The 18,778-nt window shown below is 40.5% G+C and overlaps 3 protein-coding genes across 3 annotated transcripts; all 3 read right to left on the bottom strand.

Annotated features, from left to right (window-relative positions):
- Positions 1 to 1,210: 1,210 nt before the first annotated feature.
- LOC119725147 (tripartite motif-containing protein 2-like) lies at positions 1,211 to 3,470 on the bottom strand. The gene has a single exon (XM_038196507.1). It carries the CDS (start codon positions 3,462 to 3,464, stop codon positions 1,539 to 1,541), a length of 1,926 nt encoding a protein of 641 aa, XP_038052435.1. The 5' UTR covers positions 3,465 to 3,470; the 3' UTR covers positions 1,211 to 1,538.
- A 2,810-nt stretch (positions 3,471 to 6,280) lies between these two features.
- LOC119724094 (E3 ubiquitin-protein ligase TRIM71-like) lies at positions 6,281 to 8,206 on the bottom strand. The gene has a single exon (XM_038195001.1). It carries the CDS (start codon positions 8,204 to 8,206, stop codon positions 6,281 to 6,283), a length of 1,926 nt encoding a protein of 641 aa, XP_038050929.1.
- Positions 8,207 to 11,225: 3,019 nt separating this feature from the next.
- On the bottom strand, positions 11,226 to 12,962 carry LOC119725098 (E3 ubiquitin-protein ligase TRIM71-like). Its single transcript, XM_038196461.1, has one exon. It carries the CDS (start codon positions 12,960 to 12,962, stop codon positions 11,226 to 11,228), a length of 1,737 nt encoding a protein of 578 aa, XP_038052389.1.
- Positions 12,963 to 18,778: the final 5,816 nt, after the last annotated feature.

The following is an 18,778-nucleotide window of genomic DNA, read 5'->3' as shown; positions in this document are numbered from 1 at the left end:
ATCAACAAAAAAAATTAAAAACACATGGTGTTACCGCAAACCGAAGCGATAATGGAAAAAAAATTATAATAATCTTCACAACATTTTGCTGAAATTGGGCCAGGAATCGACTCAGATTGCACCACAAAGCATCTTTAGAATCAAAATTTTCCCGGGGCCCTTCAGTGGGCCCCGAACCCCACGCCGTAAGACACTAGTTCTGCGTTCGCATTAGTCCTTGGAGCAAATGCCCCAGCGCATCGCCCATTGCAACAGTTTTCTAAGTCAATACAATTCCTTTTTTAATACAATGCTTGAAATTATGCAGACAAAGATACATGGTTTGCAACTTTAAAGTACACAGTAGCTTAAAATTTGTAAAAACAAGGGTATATTTAAAACAAGAAATCCTTATCAGCTTATTAAACAACTTTTGCTCAAATAATTCAGGAGGAAAGGGGCCTGGAATCGCCTCAGCATACCCCACGCCGTAAGGGCTTCGCGCTTCGCGCTCGCTACATTAGTCCTCAGAGCATATGCTCTAAAGGTGTGCCCCCCGTCGAAAAAAAATCCTGGATCCGCGCCTGCTTGGCCTCAGTAAAAAAAAAAAAGCGGACAGGAGGGGGGGGGGGGCTGGTACCATCTGTCGATATGGGCGCTGCTCAAAACCGATAATTATGCACTCAAAGGGCCAATATTTGGAGCTTTTCAGGGCGATACATGTGCAAAATTCTGAAAAAGGCACCAAAAACGGCAGATGCCACAAAAAAGGACACCACTTCTTTTTTTGAAAAGGGCAATTGTTCAGAAAAAAAGGCCACTTCGTAAAAAAGGGCACTTCGTAAAAAAGGGCACCCTTTACAAATTATTGTAATCCCGTTGAAAAAAAAGGGCATTTGAATTAAAAAAAAAAGCAGTCTTTACAAAATATTGGGGGGGGGGGGTAAATACCCCCCTTACCCCCCCCCCCCCCTCACGCCTATGAACGTGTTAAAGCATCTCTCATTCTTGATTTCGCAGAGGTAAAACAAGAAAAGGAAAAATCATAGGCCTACTAAAAAAATCTGTTCAGTGTTTTTAATCTGGAAATAATGATGAATATATTTCCATTCATTACGTACATCGGAACGATTATATCCAGCTCTATTTAAAGCCCAAACATTACTTATTGACCAAATGAAATGACTTGTTTGCACAAAACAGAAATCCAAAACGTCACTGTCATGAAACACTGAAACTATTATAATGCTCTTCTCGACGGTAAAAGGAAAAATATTTACGCAAAATATACAGACCTGATTGACTCAGATTAACTCAAAGATCTCTCCGCAGAATGTCAACTGTAACAGCGGATATTGCCAACCACGTTTCACATATTTGGATGTTTAAAATTAAGTAAATCGAATATCACAGGCAAAGGTATCGCTAGGTTGCTTTACAAATCAGTTCTTCGAAATAGTCTGTTTTGGTCTACACGACTGTTTTAAACATTTCGTAGATGTTTTTGGATTTCAGGCAACGCTTATGCTGACCAGGGCCATTGTCTTTAGTGAAGCAGATTACATCCGCTCAAAGATCTTGACCGAGTGTTTGTCTGCGACAACGACGTCACCAGCGGGGGTGAATGCCATTCCTAAGGGATTGTACAACCCTTGAGCAACTGTTGCCATGAATGCACCATTCGAATCGTAATGATGCACTTCAGCGCTACCCAATTTGAAGGAGTGAAGAGCAACATAGATGCTCCCATCATCATCGCACAGGACACCAGTCGGTTTCGCTGATTTCCCATTGATTAATGGCATTACATTAAACACCTCATTTCCCTTAAAGTTCACACACAGTAAACTATTCTTCTCGTAAGTTGTGAATACCATCCGCCCTGTGCTGCTCATTGCAATGTGATATCCAACCATGTTTATTGATGTGTTTGCAATCAACGATCCGTCCAAGTTGTGGACGCTGATGACCTTTCTTCCCTTGTCAAGTAATGCTACTCGTTGCTTGTCCAAAGCAATACCACGGAGGTCGCTCTTTGATAATCCTTCTGCGTCGTCAACCGAAGGTGTAAACTCGCGAACAAACTTTAGCTCGGTATCAAAAACCTTCACTTTCTTTTGGTCCGTGACGAACAGCAGATCATCTTGGGTCACCGCGACGCGAGAAGGAGCTTCCAGTTCACGACAATCGGTTCCTCGAGCAATCGATGTTTTGTAACACCCAGTGGAGGTAAACAATGATAGCCGTTTTTGGGTTGTATCAGTTAAAGCAATATTCCCGTTGTTGAAACATGCAACACCATTGGCCCACTGGAATTGCCCGTCACCCATGCCTTCCTTACCGAACGTCTTCTTCAACTTCCATTTCTCTTTGAGCAGTAGTTCGCCCAGAGCCGTGTTGCTGACTACATTTTGACATTTGACTCCTATGAATGCCATATTCACTTTTGCCGGTTCGCACTTGAGCTCCTTCTGGAATTCTAAGTTGTGCATCACCTTCGGCTTGAGCTCCAAAAGTTCGAAATCATCGGCTTGTCTCATCAAGTCATTTACGGCCGTGACGATCTGATCTGCGCGTTCCATCTGGTCACGGTTGTGCATGAGCGCTTTTTCGTACTCACTGTCTTTCTCCTGACCGATTTCGTCGACCTTTTCGGTGAGACGCTTTGCTTTGTTTCTGATTTTAGCGATCTCTGCTTCCGCCTTTGCATAAATATCTCTACGAGCCTGAGCAAGATTCTTTTGTAATCGTTTTCGTGCATGTGTGATTGAGTCTTCGTTTGATGCAAATTGCCTTTTGCTTTTATCGAACTTTTGCAAAATGTCGTCGACACTCTCACGGAATGATGTGATGGCGTCATAGATGGCAGTGTACTTGTGATCGGCTGTCCGGTGTTCTGTTGCAGCACACATTGAGCAAATCAATATATCACAGCTTCCACAGTAAAAGCATAAGGACTGATCAATGTGCTTTCTACATTTTGGTGCGACAGACTTGCTAAGATCCGCAGGTAAAACCCTCGATTTGTCCAATTCCTCTGCAGGAATGATGCGATGGTCTTTGGTATATTTCAGAAACTGGTGAGCCTCTTGGCATTTCTTACAGATGTTCGCCATGCAGTCAAGACATCTTGATACAGCTTCATGTCCTTCATCACACGATTTACACGTCGCACTAGTAGTTAATGACTTCCCTAATAACTTCTCTTGTTTGTTTATTTCATCGACAAGAGAAATCAAAAAGAAGCTGGAAGACAGGCTCTGCAATACTCCATCAGGAACTTGCGTCTCTCTCCTGCAGACTGGACATGTTATCTTCTCTGCCTCTGACTTCTGTTTGCTCATCATCTCTTCCAGACACTTCAGGCAGAAGCTGTGCAGACAGTCCAGCATCTTGGGATCCGTGAATCGACAGCAACAGATCGGACATTCCAGATGTCCCTGGCTGATCCTGTCCAACACGGTTTGAGCTGCAGCTTCCGCCATCTTGAAAAGTATGTCCTAATCAAAACGGAAAAAAACTTCGTGTCTGTGATTCATTCTGAAACAGTCCGACTGTTCAGCAGGAAGGGAGTAAGATAAAAGGGTATCCATTGACTCACACTGGTTGAAAGGCTACCATTTGTTCGTGCAAATGTCATGCATGTTATTCACAGCTACTTCACACGAAATAGAATGACTTAGGCCTAAACCTAAAAACAAAAACTTAAGACAAAATTTACTCACCTACTTAATTGCTGAATCGCAGGTTAACCGAATTCTTCAAACACAGATATATGTCAGGTGTCTTTCACACACACAAGAACGGCAAATTAAACTACCATTAAATAGCGTAGCCTTCAATGTACCATATGTTGGCCTACATTATTCAGCGATGAACGGTGCAGCGACAACTCACCATGGGAAAAACCATGTCCTATTTGTGTCGCACAGTAATACGGAGTACCGTTTACAATGTACATGTACACCTTCCATGAAGCTGCACAATAAAAGTTCAAAGTACACAGTACTGCAGTATTCAATACCACAGCTTCAGTAACTCATCACTGGAAAACCAGTTGCTATTTCAATCGCTCGGCTGGTACACTTCCCGGGAACCAGCGCCAAATGAATGCACCTGATTCAGGTTCAAAGGTAAAACGAGCAGCCACTCTGTGAGTGACATTATACGTAAGCTTAAAACGGACAGTATGCACACAGGAAAAGAATATCCTATGAAATCTTCGCCGCTTGCGTTTGTAATCGAGGCGAAGTTTGGATTAGAGTGTTTAAGCAGGTTAGATGAAACGTAGTAAGGTTTATATCGTGAATTACACCCATGTTTCATTGAGACCAAGTAGTTCAAATGATTTGTCTATTATCTTTTTATCGTATTAATCAATCCGCCTGATATCACATGCACGTACACCCGGAAATAAAATTTAAGAAGCAATTGGCACTCAGTGCGCAGAATTCACCAGCCTATACACAGTGAAAAATTACTTTGTGCAGTCCCCGGGGGCGGCGGAGGGGGTTAGCCGATGGGGCGGATCCCCCTCCCACCTTAGATAAGGTTGGGTTTCATCCCGACCCCACTTTTGACCAATTAGACTACTTTAGGCTTGCCTCTTTTTAATCCCGCCCCCCCCCCCTCCCTCCACCACCACCACAAAATAAAAATCAATTTCTTGTTTTAATAATACAAGAGCACGGGTAGTGAAAAATATACCTTTCCAATTCTCAACAGACGGCTTTGTGATCAGAAGGTGCTTTGCTCCCCCCCCCCGCCAACTCGCAAAATTTGCCGCCGTTGCTGACAATCCCTGAGTTTGCTCCGATCAGAAGTTCATTAGAGCTGACGTTGGTTGGATGATGGTGTCATGGGCGAGGGTCTATATGAAGATATATTTATGTTCAGTCAAATAGATCAAAAGTAACATAGAACTACGCGATGTCCACTCACTCTTTGTTAATGATGGACACAATCTGCAGTTTAATTGCAATCTGAAGATAAAAACACCAGTATTTGCTTAATTCTTCCTGTCCTTTCAAACCTGTTGTTGTATATGAGGAAACAACCTATCTGATTTGATGCTGAGTTGTAGCTGAGGTTTTTTTTTTCGAGTCATTTCATTTTATTGCGAATATTCATGTCAAGAACACATTCTCTTCCCACATAATGACTACGAAACAACGTCCAAGAGTTTGAAAAATGATACTGATAAGACGGGTCTTATTTTTATAATTTGAAGTTGATATTAGGTCGGTTTACATTTATTATTTACATTTTCACGAAATGCAGCTATTTTCAGCTCAAACATAATTATTGAATCGAACTGCCCTAAAAGAATATACGCAAAATATACAGAGCTAAATACACATGCATACCCCATCCTCTTAAAAAAAATTCTCCTTACAAATATTATATTCGTTTGCATGTATTTTGAGAAGAAATAGTTCAATCAACTGGTTTCTTTTCTCATTGCTATATTTTTACGTCACTTACACATTGCACGAACATCGTTGTCGGAACATTGTGATCAGAATTCGTGTATAAAGCAATTAACACTGAACATTTTTTGAGTTGTATCAACAAATATTGTAAGCATGATTTTAACTTAAAGTTATTCACATCTGTTTAAAAATGGTTGTGTAATAGTTTGTAAGTTTCGTGATCAAATGAAATAAGTTTTAGTCGGAAGAAGGTAGGGCCTAAGGCAGAAGTAGTAGGTGCAAAAACATCATGCAAATAGTACACACTTGAAACACCATATTTACGTATAATATTACCGTGCCTTCCTGTTCAATGTAAACATTTGACCGTCACTTTCAATATCAAATTCCTTTAACCATTAAAAAATCCCAATATTTCCGTCTAATATATGTATAAAGATCGGCAAAATAGACTGTGATTGAGATTAATTAGGTAATTTCCCTTTACTTAGGGTATCTAAAATTTGTACTTTTATTCTAAACTATAGGTGACGTACGTCCTCGTTGGGAGGTCGCAGAGGTAAATTAAATTTCGAGAATTCGGGCGATTCACAATGCAGTGCGCCATCTAGAGTTTGCTACGGAGAGTTGTTTTTCAAGGTGCATTGTGTCGACAAATTCGCAGCGCAGGACTTTTGAAATTGTTAGTTTTTCAGGTAAGTTGTTTCTAAGCGTATGAATCGAGCATACGTTTGCCCTTTTCTTTTCTTGTTATCAATATCACGCTGATTCTTGTAAGGCGGCAGCACGCTATGCCCCAATCTATAACAATTTAGTTAGTTGAGTCCAGGTTCAAGTCACCAGCAGGGCCTTGTTTGTGGTCAGGCAAATCACATCCGCTGAACGATCTTGACGGTGTGTTTGTCTGCGACAACGACGTCACCAGCGCGGGTGAATGCCATTTCTACAGGATTGTACAACCCTTGTGCAACTGTTGCTATGAATGCACCATTAGAGTCGTAATGTTGCACTGCACTAGTTCCCAAAGTACCAGTGTGAAGCGCGACATAGATGCTCCCATCATCATCGCACAGGACACTAGTCGGTTTCGCTGGGCTCCCGTTCAGTAAGGTCATTACGTTGAACTCCTCATTGCCCTTAAAGTCAATGCACAGCAACCTCTTCTCCTCGTAGTTTGTGAAGATCAGCCGCTCTTTGTTGTTGCTCATTGCGATGTAACATCCAACCATGTTGTTTGATGTGCTTGCAATCAACGATCCGTCCAAGTTGTGGACACTGATGACTTTTCTCCCCCAATCAGCCACTGCTACTCGTTGATTGTCCAAAGCAATACCACGGAGGATACTCTTTGATAGCCCATCTGCATCGTCAACCGAGGGTGTAAACTCGCGAACAAATTTTACCTCCAAGTCAAAAACCTTCACTTTCTTTTTGTCAGTGACGAAAAGAAGATCATCATAGGTAACAACGCCCCAGGGAGCTTCCAACTGATTGCATTCACCTCCTTGAACAACTGATGTTTTGAACTGACCAGTGAATGTAAACAACGATAGCCGTTTCTGGGTTGTATCAGTTACAACAATGTCCCCATTGCTGAAACACGCAACTCCTGTTGCAAATTTGAATTCCCCGTCATCGGTGCCTTCTTTGCCGAACTCTTCCTTCAACTGCCATTTCTCTTTGAGCAGTATTTCTCCCAGATCCGTGTCACTGATGACATCGTGACAGTCGACCCCGATGAACGACATATCCAGCTTTGCCTTTTCACACTTGAGCTCCTTCTGGAATTCTAAGTTGTGCATCACCTTCGGCCTGAGCTCCAAAAGCTCGAAATCATCGGCTTGTCTCATCAAGTTATTTACGGCCGTGACGATCTGATCTGCGCGTTCCATCTGGTCACGGTTGTGAATGAGCGCATTTTCGTACTCACTGTCTCTCTCCTGACCGATTTGGTCGACCTTGTCGGTGAGAAGCTTTGCTTTGTTTCTGATTTTAGCGATCTCTGCCTCCGCCTTTGAAGAGATATCACTACGAGCCTGAACCAGTTTCTTTTGTAGTCTATTTCGTGCACGTTCGATAGAGTCTTCATTTGAAGCAAATTGCTCCTTGCTTTTCTCGAAGTTATGCAGTATGTCATTGACACTCTGACGAAATGATTCAATAGCATCAGTTATGCCAATGAACTTATGTTCCGCTGACCGGTGCTCTGTTGCAGCACACAATGCGCAAATCAAGGTATCGCAGGTTTCACAGCGAAAACATAACGACTGTTCAATGTGCTTTCTACATTTTGGTGGAATGCTAATATCCGTTGCTAAAACCCTCGATTCGTCCAATCCATGAGCTGGAATGATGCAATGGTCTTTGGTGTACTTCAGACGCTGGTGCGCTTCTTGGCATTTCTTGCAGAAATTCGCCTTGCAGTCAAGACATCTTGATATTGCATCATGTCCGAGTCCTTCTTCACACGATTCACACGTTGTACAAGCAGATAATGCCTTCCCTAATAATTTCTCTTGTTTGTTTATTTCATCGACAAGAGAAATCAAAAAGAAGCTGGAAGAAAGACTCTGCAATCCTCCATCAGGAGTTTGCGTCTCTCTCCTACAGACTGGACATGTTATCCTCTCAGTCTCTGACTTCTGTTTGCTCATCATCTCTTCCAGACAGTTCAGGCAAAAGCTGTGCAGACAGTCCAGCATCTTAGGATTCGTGAAACGACAGCAACAGATCGGACATTCCAGATGCCCTTGGCTGATCTTGTCCAACACGATTTGAGCTGCAGCTTCTGCCATCTTTAAACGTATATCCTAATCAAAATAGAACAAAACATCCACGTCAGTTTTTGTTTTCATTTATAAACATTCCAAAGTCCAAAGACATAATAGTGTAAGTGAGGTAGGGAGGAGGGGGGGGGGGGGGCAAAGACCCCAAGCTCTCGTCTTAATCACTGTTCAACACGTTTCTTGTTGAAATTAGGCTGATCGCTCGTGGGAATCTCAGATATGGAATTCACAGCTAATTTTAAATATAAAAACATTGTTAAATCTGGGCAAAATTTCCTCACCTACTTTATAACTGGTTCGCCGGTTAGCCGAAGTCTTCCACCACAGATACTTAGCGTGAGAATTCTCTGGAATGTATGAACGAAGACTCCATTAAATTGTAAGTCCTATGCGTGTAATGCAAGGCTACAGTATGAGGCGATGAATGGTGCAGAAACAGCACAACCCCAATTGCTCAACATGGGAAAACCAGTCACTATTTTTGTCGCACAAAGCAACACAATGAATTCCCCGTAATTCAATATCACAAACACCTACAGTGTACACCATTCGTCTGTGTTTATATGGTTCAACGTATTTAGTATTGCGTGCAGCTCCGTTTTCTCATTATGGGAAAAACCAGTTGCTATTTTAAACGCTCACAACTTCCCAAACACCATCCAATGCACAATGAATGCTCCCGACTCAAGTTCAAAGTTCGAACAGCAATACAGCTGTCCTCGTAATACTATGGAATCTCAAAACGGCCATCATATGTTACTGTAATAACTCTACTATGAAAGCCTAGCGCATGCGTATGAAATCAATATGTTTTAATATTGGATTAAAGTGTTTGTATCACGTAGCGAAAAACAATAACGTTTATAGGCCAATTTGTTTCTTAATATGTATGTTTTTATTTTTCTCTATACATAAATTCAAATGCATGCGTCCGCATGGACAGATTATTTGTTTTCTTAACCTCAGACATTCGGTTTAAATGTGTTTGTCTGACATCACATTTAAACCCGGAAATGTAATGTCAAGGTACGTACTCAGTGAATAGAATTCACATTAGCATACACAGTGCGACATTTCATGAAACAGTCCTGGACGTTGTTTCGTTGAGAAGTTCATTATTAGACTGATGTTGGTTGATGGGTGGTGTCATGGGGGAGGTGCTATAACTATGAAGATATATTTATGTTCAATTATATAAGTCAATCTCAAGTGATCAGAAGTCAATCGCAAGTCATCACAGGTCAATCACAATTCATCAGAAGTCAATCACAAGTCATCCAATTTCAAGTTAATTCACAAGAAACATATTATACAACTTGAGACATGGCTTGTGAGTTGACATGAGATTGATGACTTGTGATCGATTTGACTGAAACTTCTAAAATATTTGGGAAGAGTGTTATTCATCCAGCGCCCATCTTTCGTGAATAAACTATGCCTGTACTGTTTAACGAAGCACGGTAGTGCAAACTCACGTATCCAACACTGTCTTTCTAATTATAGACAAGTTCTGATGTATAAGGTTGCACTTTGAAGATAATTTTTTTTTTTTTTATTCTCATTTTCGTCTTTCCAAATCTGTTGTTGTCAGTACGGAAACATTGTAACATCAGTTAATACGGGAATTGCAAAAGGAAGTGAAAAGTGAAGCAGTGGTTGGATTTGAAAACAATTTATATTGTTTACATTACTTTCTTTCGAATAAGATTTTCCATTTCAATGAAAGAAAACGTGAGGAATCTTACTTCCCCAGTTTCAAAGAGGAAAATTATGCAAGAAGTGGAACATGATACTGATAATATCGTCCTTAATAATTTGAAATTTATGACCAGTCTGTTTACATTTATTATTTACATCTGAATGATTATATGCAGCTTTTTTATTACAGCTTTAACGTTAATTACTATTTTTGTCAAAGAGAAAAAAAATATACACACAAAATATACAGAGCTAGATGGGAATGCAAACTGCATGCTCTTTAAAAATTGATTATTTTCTCCGAACCAAATTTCAATGGGTAAATATTTATTGTGGATAAAAAAAAATTCAATAACTGAACGTCTATTGACTTTTTTTTTTAATTCGTTCAATGTTTCATTAAAAAGTGACTAACTGTTATATTGCTAGGAAAAAAAGTAATTGAAACACAAATTACCTTTCAAGGTTAAACTCGAAATTAGAACGGAAAGTGCATATTTAAATCAAAATAATGGAAAATAGTCTGCAGAGTGTCACTATCAGTACAGTGAACTGGAAACTGTACTAAATCTACTCCAATAACATCGGACATAGCTAATAACGCACTTGTAATTGTGTTCCTTCAACCCCCAAACAAAAACAAAACAAAACAAAACAAAACAAAACAAAACAAAACAAAACAAAACAAAACAAAACAAAACAAAACAAAACTAAACAAAACTAAACAAAAACAAAAGCAAAAACGAGTACTGTTTTTAAATCGATACCATAGTGTACTCATCCCTCTCTCTAAACTGGTTTGTGTGTAGAATACATGTTAAAGAGAAAAACAACGGATTAAGGTGTGTCCCAAGGTGAATCCTTGATTCACCGACAAGTTTGCACGCGTGTGTCCTCTATTTACACCATAAACAAACTCTTCAAAATTTCAAATACCGGCCGTTTTTTGGGGTCGGAAGATGCTTATCCTTAAACGATCAAATATGTTTTACGTTATAACTGAAGGTTTTCATCTTTTTGCCCAATTGAAACAACCAATTGACAGGTATTTAACAAAATAGATTCTCGACTGGCAAAAAAATGTGCTTTGGTCTTCACAAATTCAGAAATCTCGAAGAAGATGTGTGTTTGGATTTCAGGCAAGGCATTTGGTTACCAGAGGGACAAGATTGTCTGAAGTGAAGCAGATTACATCCGCTCAAAGATCTTGACGGAGTGTCTGCCAGCAACAATGACATCACCAGTTGGGGTGAATGTCATTCCTAACAGATCGTACGACCCTCCAGCAACTGTTGATATGTATGCACCATTCGAGTCGAAATGTTGCACTTCAGCTCCCATCATCATCGCACAGGACACCAGTCGGATTCGCTGGTTCCCCATTCAGTAAAGTTATTACGTTGAACATCTCATCACCCTTAAGGTCAATGCATAGCAAACTCTTTTTATAATATTTTGTGAAGCTCAGCCGCTCTTTGTTGCTTATTGCTATGAAATTCCCAAACAAGTTGTTCGATGTGCTTGCAATCAACGATCCGTCTAAGTTGTGGACACTGATGGCTTTTCTCCCCCTGTCAGCCACTGCTACTCGTTGCTTGTCCACAGCAATACCAGAAAGGTCACTTTCTGATAGCCCCTCTGCATCGTCAACCGAAGGGGTAAACTCGCGAATAAACTGTAGCTTTGAGTCTAAAACCTTCACTTTCTTTTGGTCCGTGACGAAAACCAGATCATCATGGTTAACCGCAACTCCACAAGGAGCTTCCAACTGATTGCTATCAGCTCCTTGATCAACCGATGTTTTGAACTGCCCGTTGGAGGTAAATAAAGATAGACGTTTCTGCTTTGTATCAGTTACAACGATATCTCCGTTTTTGAAACATGCAACATCATTGGCCCACTGGAATTCCCCGTCGGCAGTGCCTTCCTGGCCAAACTCTTCCTTCAACCGCCATTTCTCTCTGAGCAATATTTCCCCCAGATCCGTGTTGCTGACGACATCTTGGCATTTGACCCCTATGAACGCCATATCAATATTCACCGGTTCACACTTGAGTTCCTTCTCGAATTCCAAGTTGTGCATCACCTTCGGCTTGAGCCCCAAAAGCTCGAAATCATCGGTTTGTTTCATCAAGTCATTTACTGCCGTGACGATCTGATCTGCGCGTTCCATCTGGTCACGGTTGTGCATGAGCGCCTTTTCGTACTCACTGTCTCTCTCCTGACCGAGTTTCTTCACTTTGGTGTTTAGATGTTCAGCCTTATTTCTGATTTGTTCGATCTCTTCTTCAGCTTTTGACGAAATATCACGACACGCTCGAGCCACGTTACTTTGTAATATCTTTCTAGCATGTTTGAATGATTGTTCAGTAGATGCAAACTTCTTTTTGCTTTCCTCAAAGATCTGAAGGATGTCGGTGACATTCTTCCGGAATGATGTAATTGAATCGGTAATTTCAATGAAATTATGCTCTACTGACCGATGCTCCGTTGCAGCACACTTTGAGCAAATCAGCATATCACAGGTTTCACAGTGAAAACATATGGCATGGTCATCATGTTTTCTACATTTTGGTGTGACATTCTTTGTAAGACCTGTTTGTGAAACCCTCGAATTATCCAAGTCCTGTGCTGGAATAATGCGATGGTCTTTGAGTGACTTCATACGTTGGTGTGCCTCTTGGCATTTCTTGCAGATGTTCTGCTTGCAGTCAAGACATCTTGATACAGCCTCCTGTCCTTCTTCGCACGATTCACACGTCGCACTACTAGTTACCTTTCCAAATAACTTCTCTTGTTTGTTAATTTCATCGACAAGAGAAATCATAAAGAAGCTGGACGCAAGAATCTGCAATCCTCCATCAGGAACCTGCGTCTCTCTCCTGCAGACTGGACATGTTATCTCCTCTGACTTATGTTTGCTCATCATCTCTTCCAGACACTTCAGGCAGAAGCTATGCAGACAGTCCAGTATCTTGGGATCCTTGAATCGACAACAACAGATCGGACATTCCAGATGGCCCTGGCTAATCGTCTCCAAAACAGTTTGGGCTGCGGCTTCCGCCATCATTTGAAAGTAGCTCCTACAACACAAATGTTTCAAAACATGATTCATTCATTGATTCCGATTAAAAAAAAAAAAAAAAAAAAAAAAAAAACATTCGATTTATAAGTAGCCTTGCCATTGTTATTCATTCATTCAACGTTCTGATGGAAACGACAGAAACCTCATTCTATATACTCAACTTAGCCTTAACTTTCACCCATGATTTTGTTCGTACCTCTACTACAAAAAAAGTGAAACATTGATATTGCATTTCATCATGGTTGACTTGCAAAAGTAGCTTACTAATCTCCCCTACCTTTCACACTTGAATTTCACAATTCGCCCAAGTCAGTAGTAATCGCTTGCAATTCAGACGAATTCCAGGGTTTTACTACAAGCGAACAACAACAGGAACTGCAAAACACAATGATCAATGCTCTCGGCACAGTTGTCAATTACAGCAAAATACGTCAGAACATTCATTGTACTGTAAGACAGACGTATGCAACAAACTGGTATTGCTCACCAAAGGGAAAAGCAAATGCTATTTTAAGAACACAATGGCGAGGAAGTCGAATGTCACGCAGGACACAAATGCAATCGCGCGGAAGCCGCCATCTGGTTTGGAGTTCAAGCTTTGTCACGCGATTTTCGGAAGTAGGCCTTTATATGATGGCTAGCAAAAGCACGGCAATTAAAGGACACAATAGCTGTAGACTAGTTAATGCACGATGCATTATTATATGGACCCGCGGTACTCGTACTCAAAATAAAAACTCATCTATCCGAAACAATATCCATTTGGGGTTCCGGAGTCCTTAATTCTGTAGTTACAATTTGAAATATTTTATGTAATTTGTTTATTTTATTTTATTTAATATTAGCAGTTTTATGCAGATTAATACATACATTGCAAGAAAATGTTCATTTAATACATTGAATTTGTTTCCATGGCAGTATTGAATAATTTAAAGTCTAGTATAGCATAGATGCCTTAAAACATCAACACCAGATAACCTCTTCCCATTCAGATTTAAGACGTTTGGCATTTAGCTAGTATGATACTAGTATACACCTTGAAAAAAGTTGAATATGATTAAGACAATAACAGGTTATTTATCGGAGTTTGCGTCATTCATTAGCTCTAACTAGCTGGAGACACGCATACAGTAATTGCAGTGAATACCTTGCTTAACCAATCGTATAGATTTGTGTGCTCTCGGACCAGCTTGGGCTTGCCTTTTGTTTAATAAGGTGCAGGGTTTTTTTTTTTTGGGGGGGGGTACCACTATTTTAACGTCAACATTTTGGTTATGAGATTTTCAACATTTCAGTTCCTGTTTTTGTTCACATGGTCAGAAAGATAAGGCAGGGATATGGCATTCCGGATGGGTCTTGCAGGCACGTGTCTACAACAAAAGAAACAACGTACAAGACCACGTGATCGTTCTGATTGAGAAAAATGGACATCAACATGTTTACTTAGTGTCCAAGTCAAAAATCAATGTAGAGGAATCAGTGTTTGCAACGATGAAAAACACTCAGAGAGTTCATCAGCTTGTTTTCTTTTCTCATGACTGTTATACGTGTATATTCGAATGTGTCTAATAGGGCCAATTAACTGGATCATTCGAAATACGCAGTGGATGGACTGGAACAAGTCTAGGTCTCCCGTACTTCTGCACGGAGCCCATAGGGCTACTTAGGTTATACCTACCTCAGTCAACATGTTTAAAGAATTGGTTTGCTCGATGTCACTTGCATACCCGAACATAAAATTGAGAAAAAGCACCTCTCTAGTCTTTGCGCAAAATTCGCCAGCCAATACACAGGGCGAAAACAATAACAGTTCACAAACGCGCCGGAACGACCGGGAGGCTTAACGGGCATCCCCCCCCCCTCCTTCAACGCACACCTGTTAAAGGGAAGTTATCTTATCAAACCACTACTTTTGACCAATTAAACCGCCGGGCTTGACTTCCTTCAACCCTCCACCCCCCCCCCCCCCCCCACCCGCTCCACCTCCTCAATATCCGTGTAGTCTTGGCCCAAGTCCGGCTTTGTTTTATTTTTGTCTACGTGCAGTTGATATATGTACATGTATATAGCGCGCGCTGGCAAGCACAGCCAAATTGACATCAACGGTAAAGGGCACTAGAAACCATCTTTTAATTATCTGCATTTTATGCTTTTAATTTTTTTCTTTAAACACAAATTGCAATGCGTCCATGGAATATGTATTTATATGTTCTTACCTCAGACATCCGGTATAAATTCGTTTGTATGACATTAGGATTATACCCGGAAATAAAATGTCACGGTAGGTACTGTAATGCACCTGATTATTTTACAGCGCCTTCACCTGATTATTTACTAACGTAATTGCGGAACGAGTACATGCGCTTCCTAATCCGAATTCACTGTATCCCTTGGAATTTGATTATATGACCCAGCCGTATTAATAAGGGAATAAATGTGTGCTCCGGAGGTTTTTATCACTCTGTCTAAGACCGCTTTGGGTGCTGATAATTACCCGAGCAGGAGGCGAGGGTAATTATCAGCACCCAGACTCTAAGTGGTCTTAAACAGAGTGATAAAAATCGACCGAGCACATATTTATTCCCATTCATAAATACCTTTTCAGTAAACGAATCAAATAATTCGTACAAAAAATCAGATTTTGTTCAACAAGTTCACATCATGCTTTTTGAAACATCCCTCTAGCAAAGTATTGGAGTGTTCAGCTGGCGAGTAAGATGTAAACAACCCTTTTATGGAGAGTGACGCGCGCGTAGCATGTTCTGGGGCGTTGCGTTTTGAATTTAGAACTATTCAATTTTACTATACCTCATACATATTCATGATCGAGAGCCGAACTCTCACTGGTTAATTCACCATCACGTGCCAGATGTTATTTTTGCTGTTCACCAAACGCGTGCGTGGGGATGCACGCGCAGGCTTAATACGCATGCGTAGTAGACTGTCGCTTGGGTTACTCGTGCGACAGTCTACTACGCATGCGCTTTACAGAGCAATCGAGGAAATGTCACAAATGTCGAAGTACGCACCCGCGAACATTGACCAAGAGAGATGCATGGATGCACAGTTCGCGTAAATGTTGATTTCCATAGCTCAATGATGCCGTACTGGTGAAAATTTATGGACCGTGTAAAGATGTATCCTGTACAAAAGAAAGTTGTACACAAACAACTGTATTTACAACTGTAGTAACTGTATTATATTGCAAACAAACCATATTGAGCAACAATGTTCTTTTGGTGAGCTGTACAAGTTTCCCCGAATTTCGTTTTAGGTGCATGTATAAACAAAAATCGGCAACTGAATACGTATGAAGTATAGTAAAACAAATATAACATGGTTTATTTCGGGTGGACAGTCGTTATTAGCTCCCCTCGGTATTGGAAGTTGACAAACTAGTTCCCTCGGCTTCGCCTTGGGAACTAGTTTGTCAACTTCCAATACCTCGGGGAGCGAATATCGACTGTCCACCCTCAAACCATGTTATATTTGTATACTCACTCGCTGGTAGTGTTGCGCATGCCTAAGTGAGGATTGTGAACGGAAATGGATTTTTAGGAGTCCACATTTTATTGTGACACTAGAAAAGTGTTTAAGACCAGCTAGCCATGTCTTTGTCATCCGTTTAAGACCGGCCACGTGACGGGCTCTCGACCAATAGGAATAGCTAAACTGTCTGAGGTATTTAAAACACGATAATAATCATTTTGACATTGTCAGATTTGCGGATTTAGCGGATTTTGTGCATAAAATTCGGCAGAATTGACCAAAAAAACGCGAAAAGTACGCGTTTCTCTTGAGAAAAATGTAAAAAGTTAGATTTCAGTCTTACATAAAATTAAGGTTAGTCATTCACATCCTTCCATTCTTACATTAAATGGATGGTTGTCAATTCACATCCTTCCATTCTTACATTGAATGGAGGGTTGTCAATTCGCATCCTTCCATTCTTACATTGGATGGAGAGTTATCAATTCACACCCTTCCATTCTTACATTGGATGGAGGGTTGTCAATTCGCATCCTTCCATTCTTACATTGGATGGAGAGTTATCAATTCGCATCCTTCCATTCTTACATTGGATGGAGAGTTATCAATTCACACCCTTCCATTCTTACATTGGATGGAAGGTTGTCAATTCACATCCTTCCATTCTTACATTGGATGGAGGGTTTTCAATTCGCATCCTTCCATTCTTACACTGAATGGAGAGTTGTCAATTCGCACCCTTCCATTCTTACATTGAATGGAAGGTTGTCAATTCACATCGTTCCATTCTTACATTGAATGGAGAGTTGCCAATTCCCGGCCTTCCATTCCAAGATTGGAAGGATGGTCGTCAATTTGCATGCATTTTTCCATCTTGAAATTGAAAGAGGGGTTGTCAATTCACATCCTTCCATTCTTCGATTGCAAGGATGGTTGTCAATTTGCACGCATCCTTCTATTCTATGTTTGAACGGAGGGTTGTTCATTTGCATCCTTCCATTTTGAGATTCAATGGCGGGTTGTCAATTCACATATTTCGACTCCAAGAATAAATCACATCCATCGACTCCAATATTCAATGGAGGGTTGCAACTTTGCATCCCTTCATTACAATTATTCATAAGTATAAAGATATACATTTTGTAATGACTTCTTTTCTGATGAGATTGTCATTACTTCTAGTTGTGTTTTTTTTCACACCAAAAATGACTTGATTAAAGAATCAAAGTAGAACCGTACGATTTTTAAGATGAATCTGCGCTTATTTTGAAGATAGGACAAACATTTCGGATTTTACTTGAACAAATGGTAAAATATATTTTTTTGTTCAATTTTGCGTATATTTTGCTTCAAAAACAAAGTGATATGACAGTCAAAATTGTTCTTAATTCAAAATATTAATTCTGTATAAAATCCACGGTGAGAAGAATTCACATCAGCATATACACAGCGCAAAATGTTATGATACAGTCCTGCACGTTGTTCCGATAACAAGTTTCTTTATTAGGACGGACGTCTGTTGACGATCACCAGAGAAGGCGGAGTGACATCATTCAGAGTTGTAATGACTCGAGTCAATGACTCGACTCGAGTCCGACTCGAGTCACATTTTTTGGCGACTCGAGTCCGACTCGGGTAAATGACTCGACTCGACTCGAGTCACTGCGAGCAAATCACTCGACTTGACTCGAGTCCCTCATCTGAATGACTCGACTCGACTCGAGGAAGGCTAATAAGACTCGAGTCCCAAAAATAAAAGCAAAACTTATTTGCGAAAAATATTTGCAATGACTTACGCCGCGCCGTTAAGTACATGTTATGTTCGCGAATGATGTACGTTCATGTACAGCGGCCGTCTGTTTTCCTTCCTCCATAATGATATAACAAACATACACCGTGTCGCGGACTCCCACCTTGTTGTTATATAGCATGTAATGCTAAACCCGGAACCAGACTTAAAACGCATTTCTCAATTCGTGGTTTCATCATTGGTTTCGGGCGATTTCTTATTAAGCTCTTGGTGGAACACTGGCTAAATTTATGTCCCGATTTCACACCCCAAAAAATGGATATGGACAGGCCCACCTTTAAATAATTAGAAACAGTTTTGTATAATGCAAATAGGTTTGGAAGAACCAGTGGCTATTTGTGTCGCACAAAGCAACACAATAAATACCCCAGATGAAACTTCAATGTAGCCACACTAGTTCAGTCGGAAAAGGGGGGTATCGTGCACCCTCGGAAATCAATTTCTAATCAACGTGTCTAGGTCAGAAAAAATGCGTAGAAAACGATTTGCTATGTTAAAA

Source organism: Patiria miniata, unplaced genomic scaffold (assembly GCF_015706575.1).
Source record: "Patiria miniata isolate m_02_andy unplaced genomic scaffold, ASM1570657v1 HiC_scaffold_18, whole genome shotgun sequence".
NCBI classification, from domain to species: domain Eukaryota; kingdom Metazoa; phylum Echinodermata; class Asteroidea; order Valvatida; family Asterinidae; genus Patiria; species Patiria miniata.
This window is presented reverse-complemented; position numbering and strand designations above follow the sequence as displayed.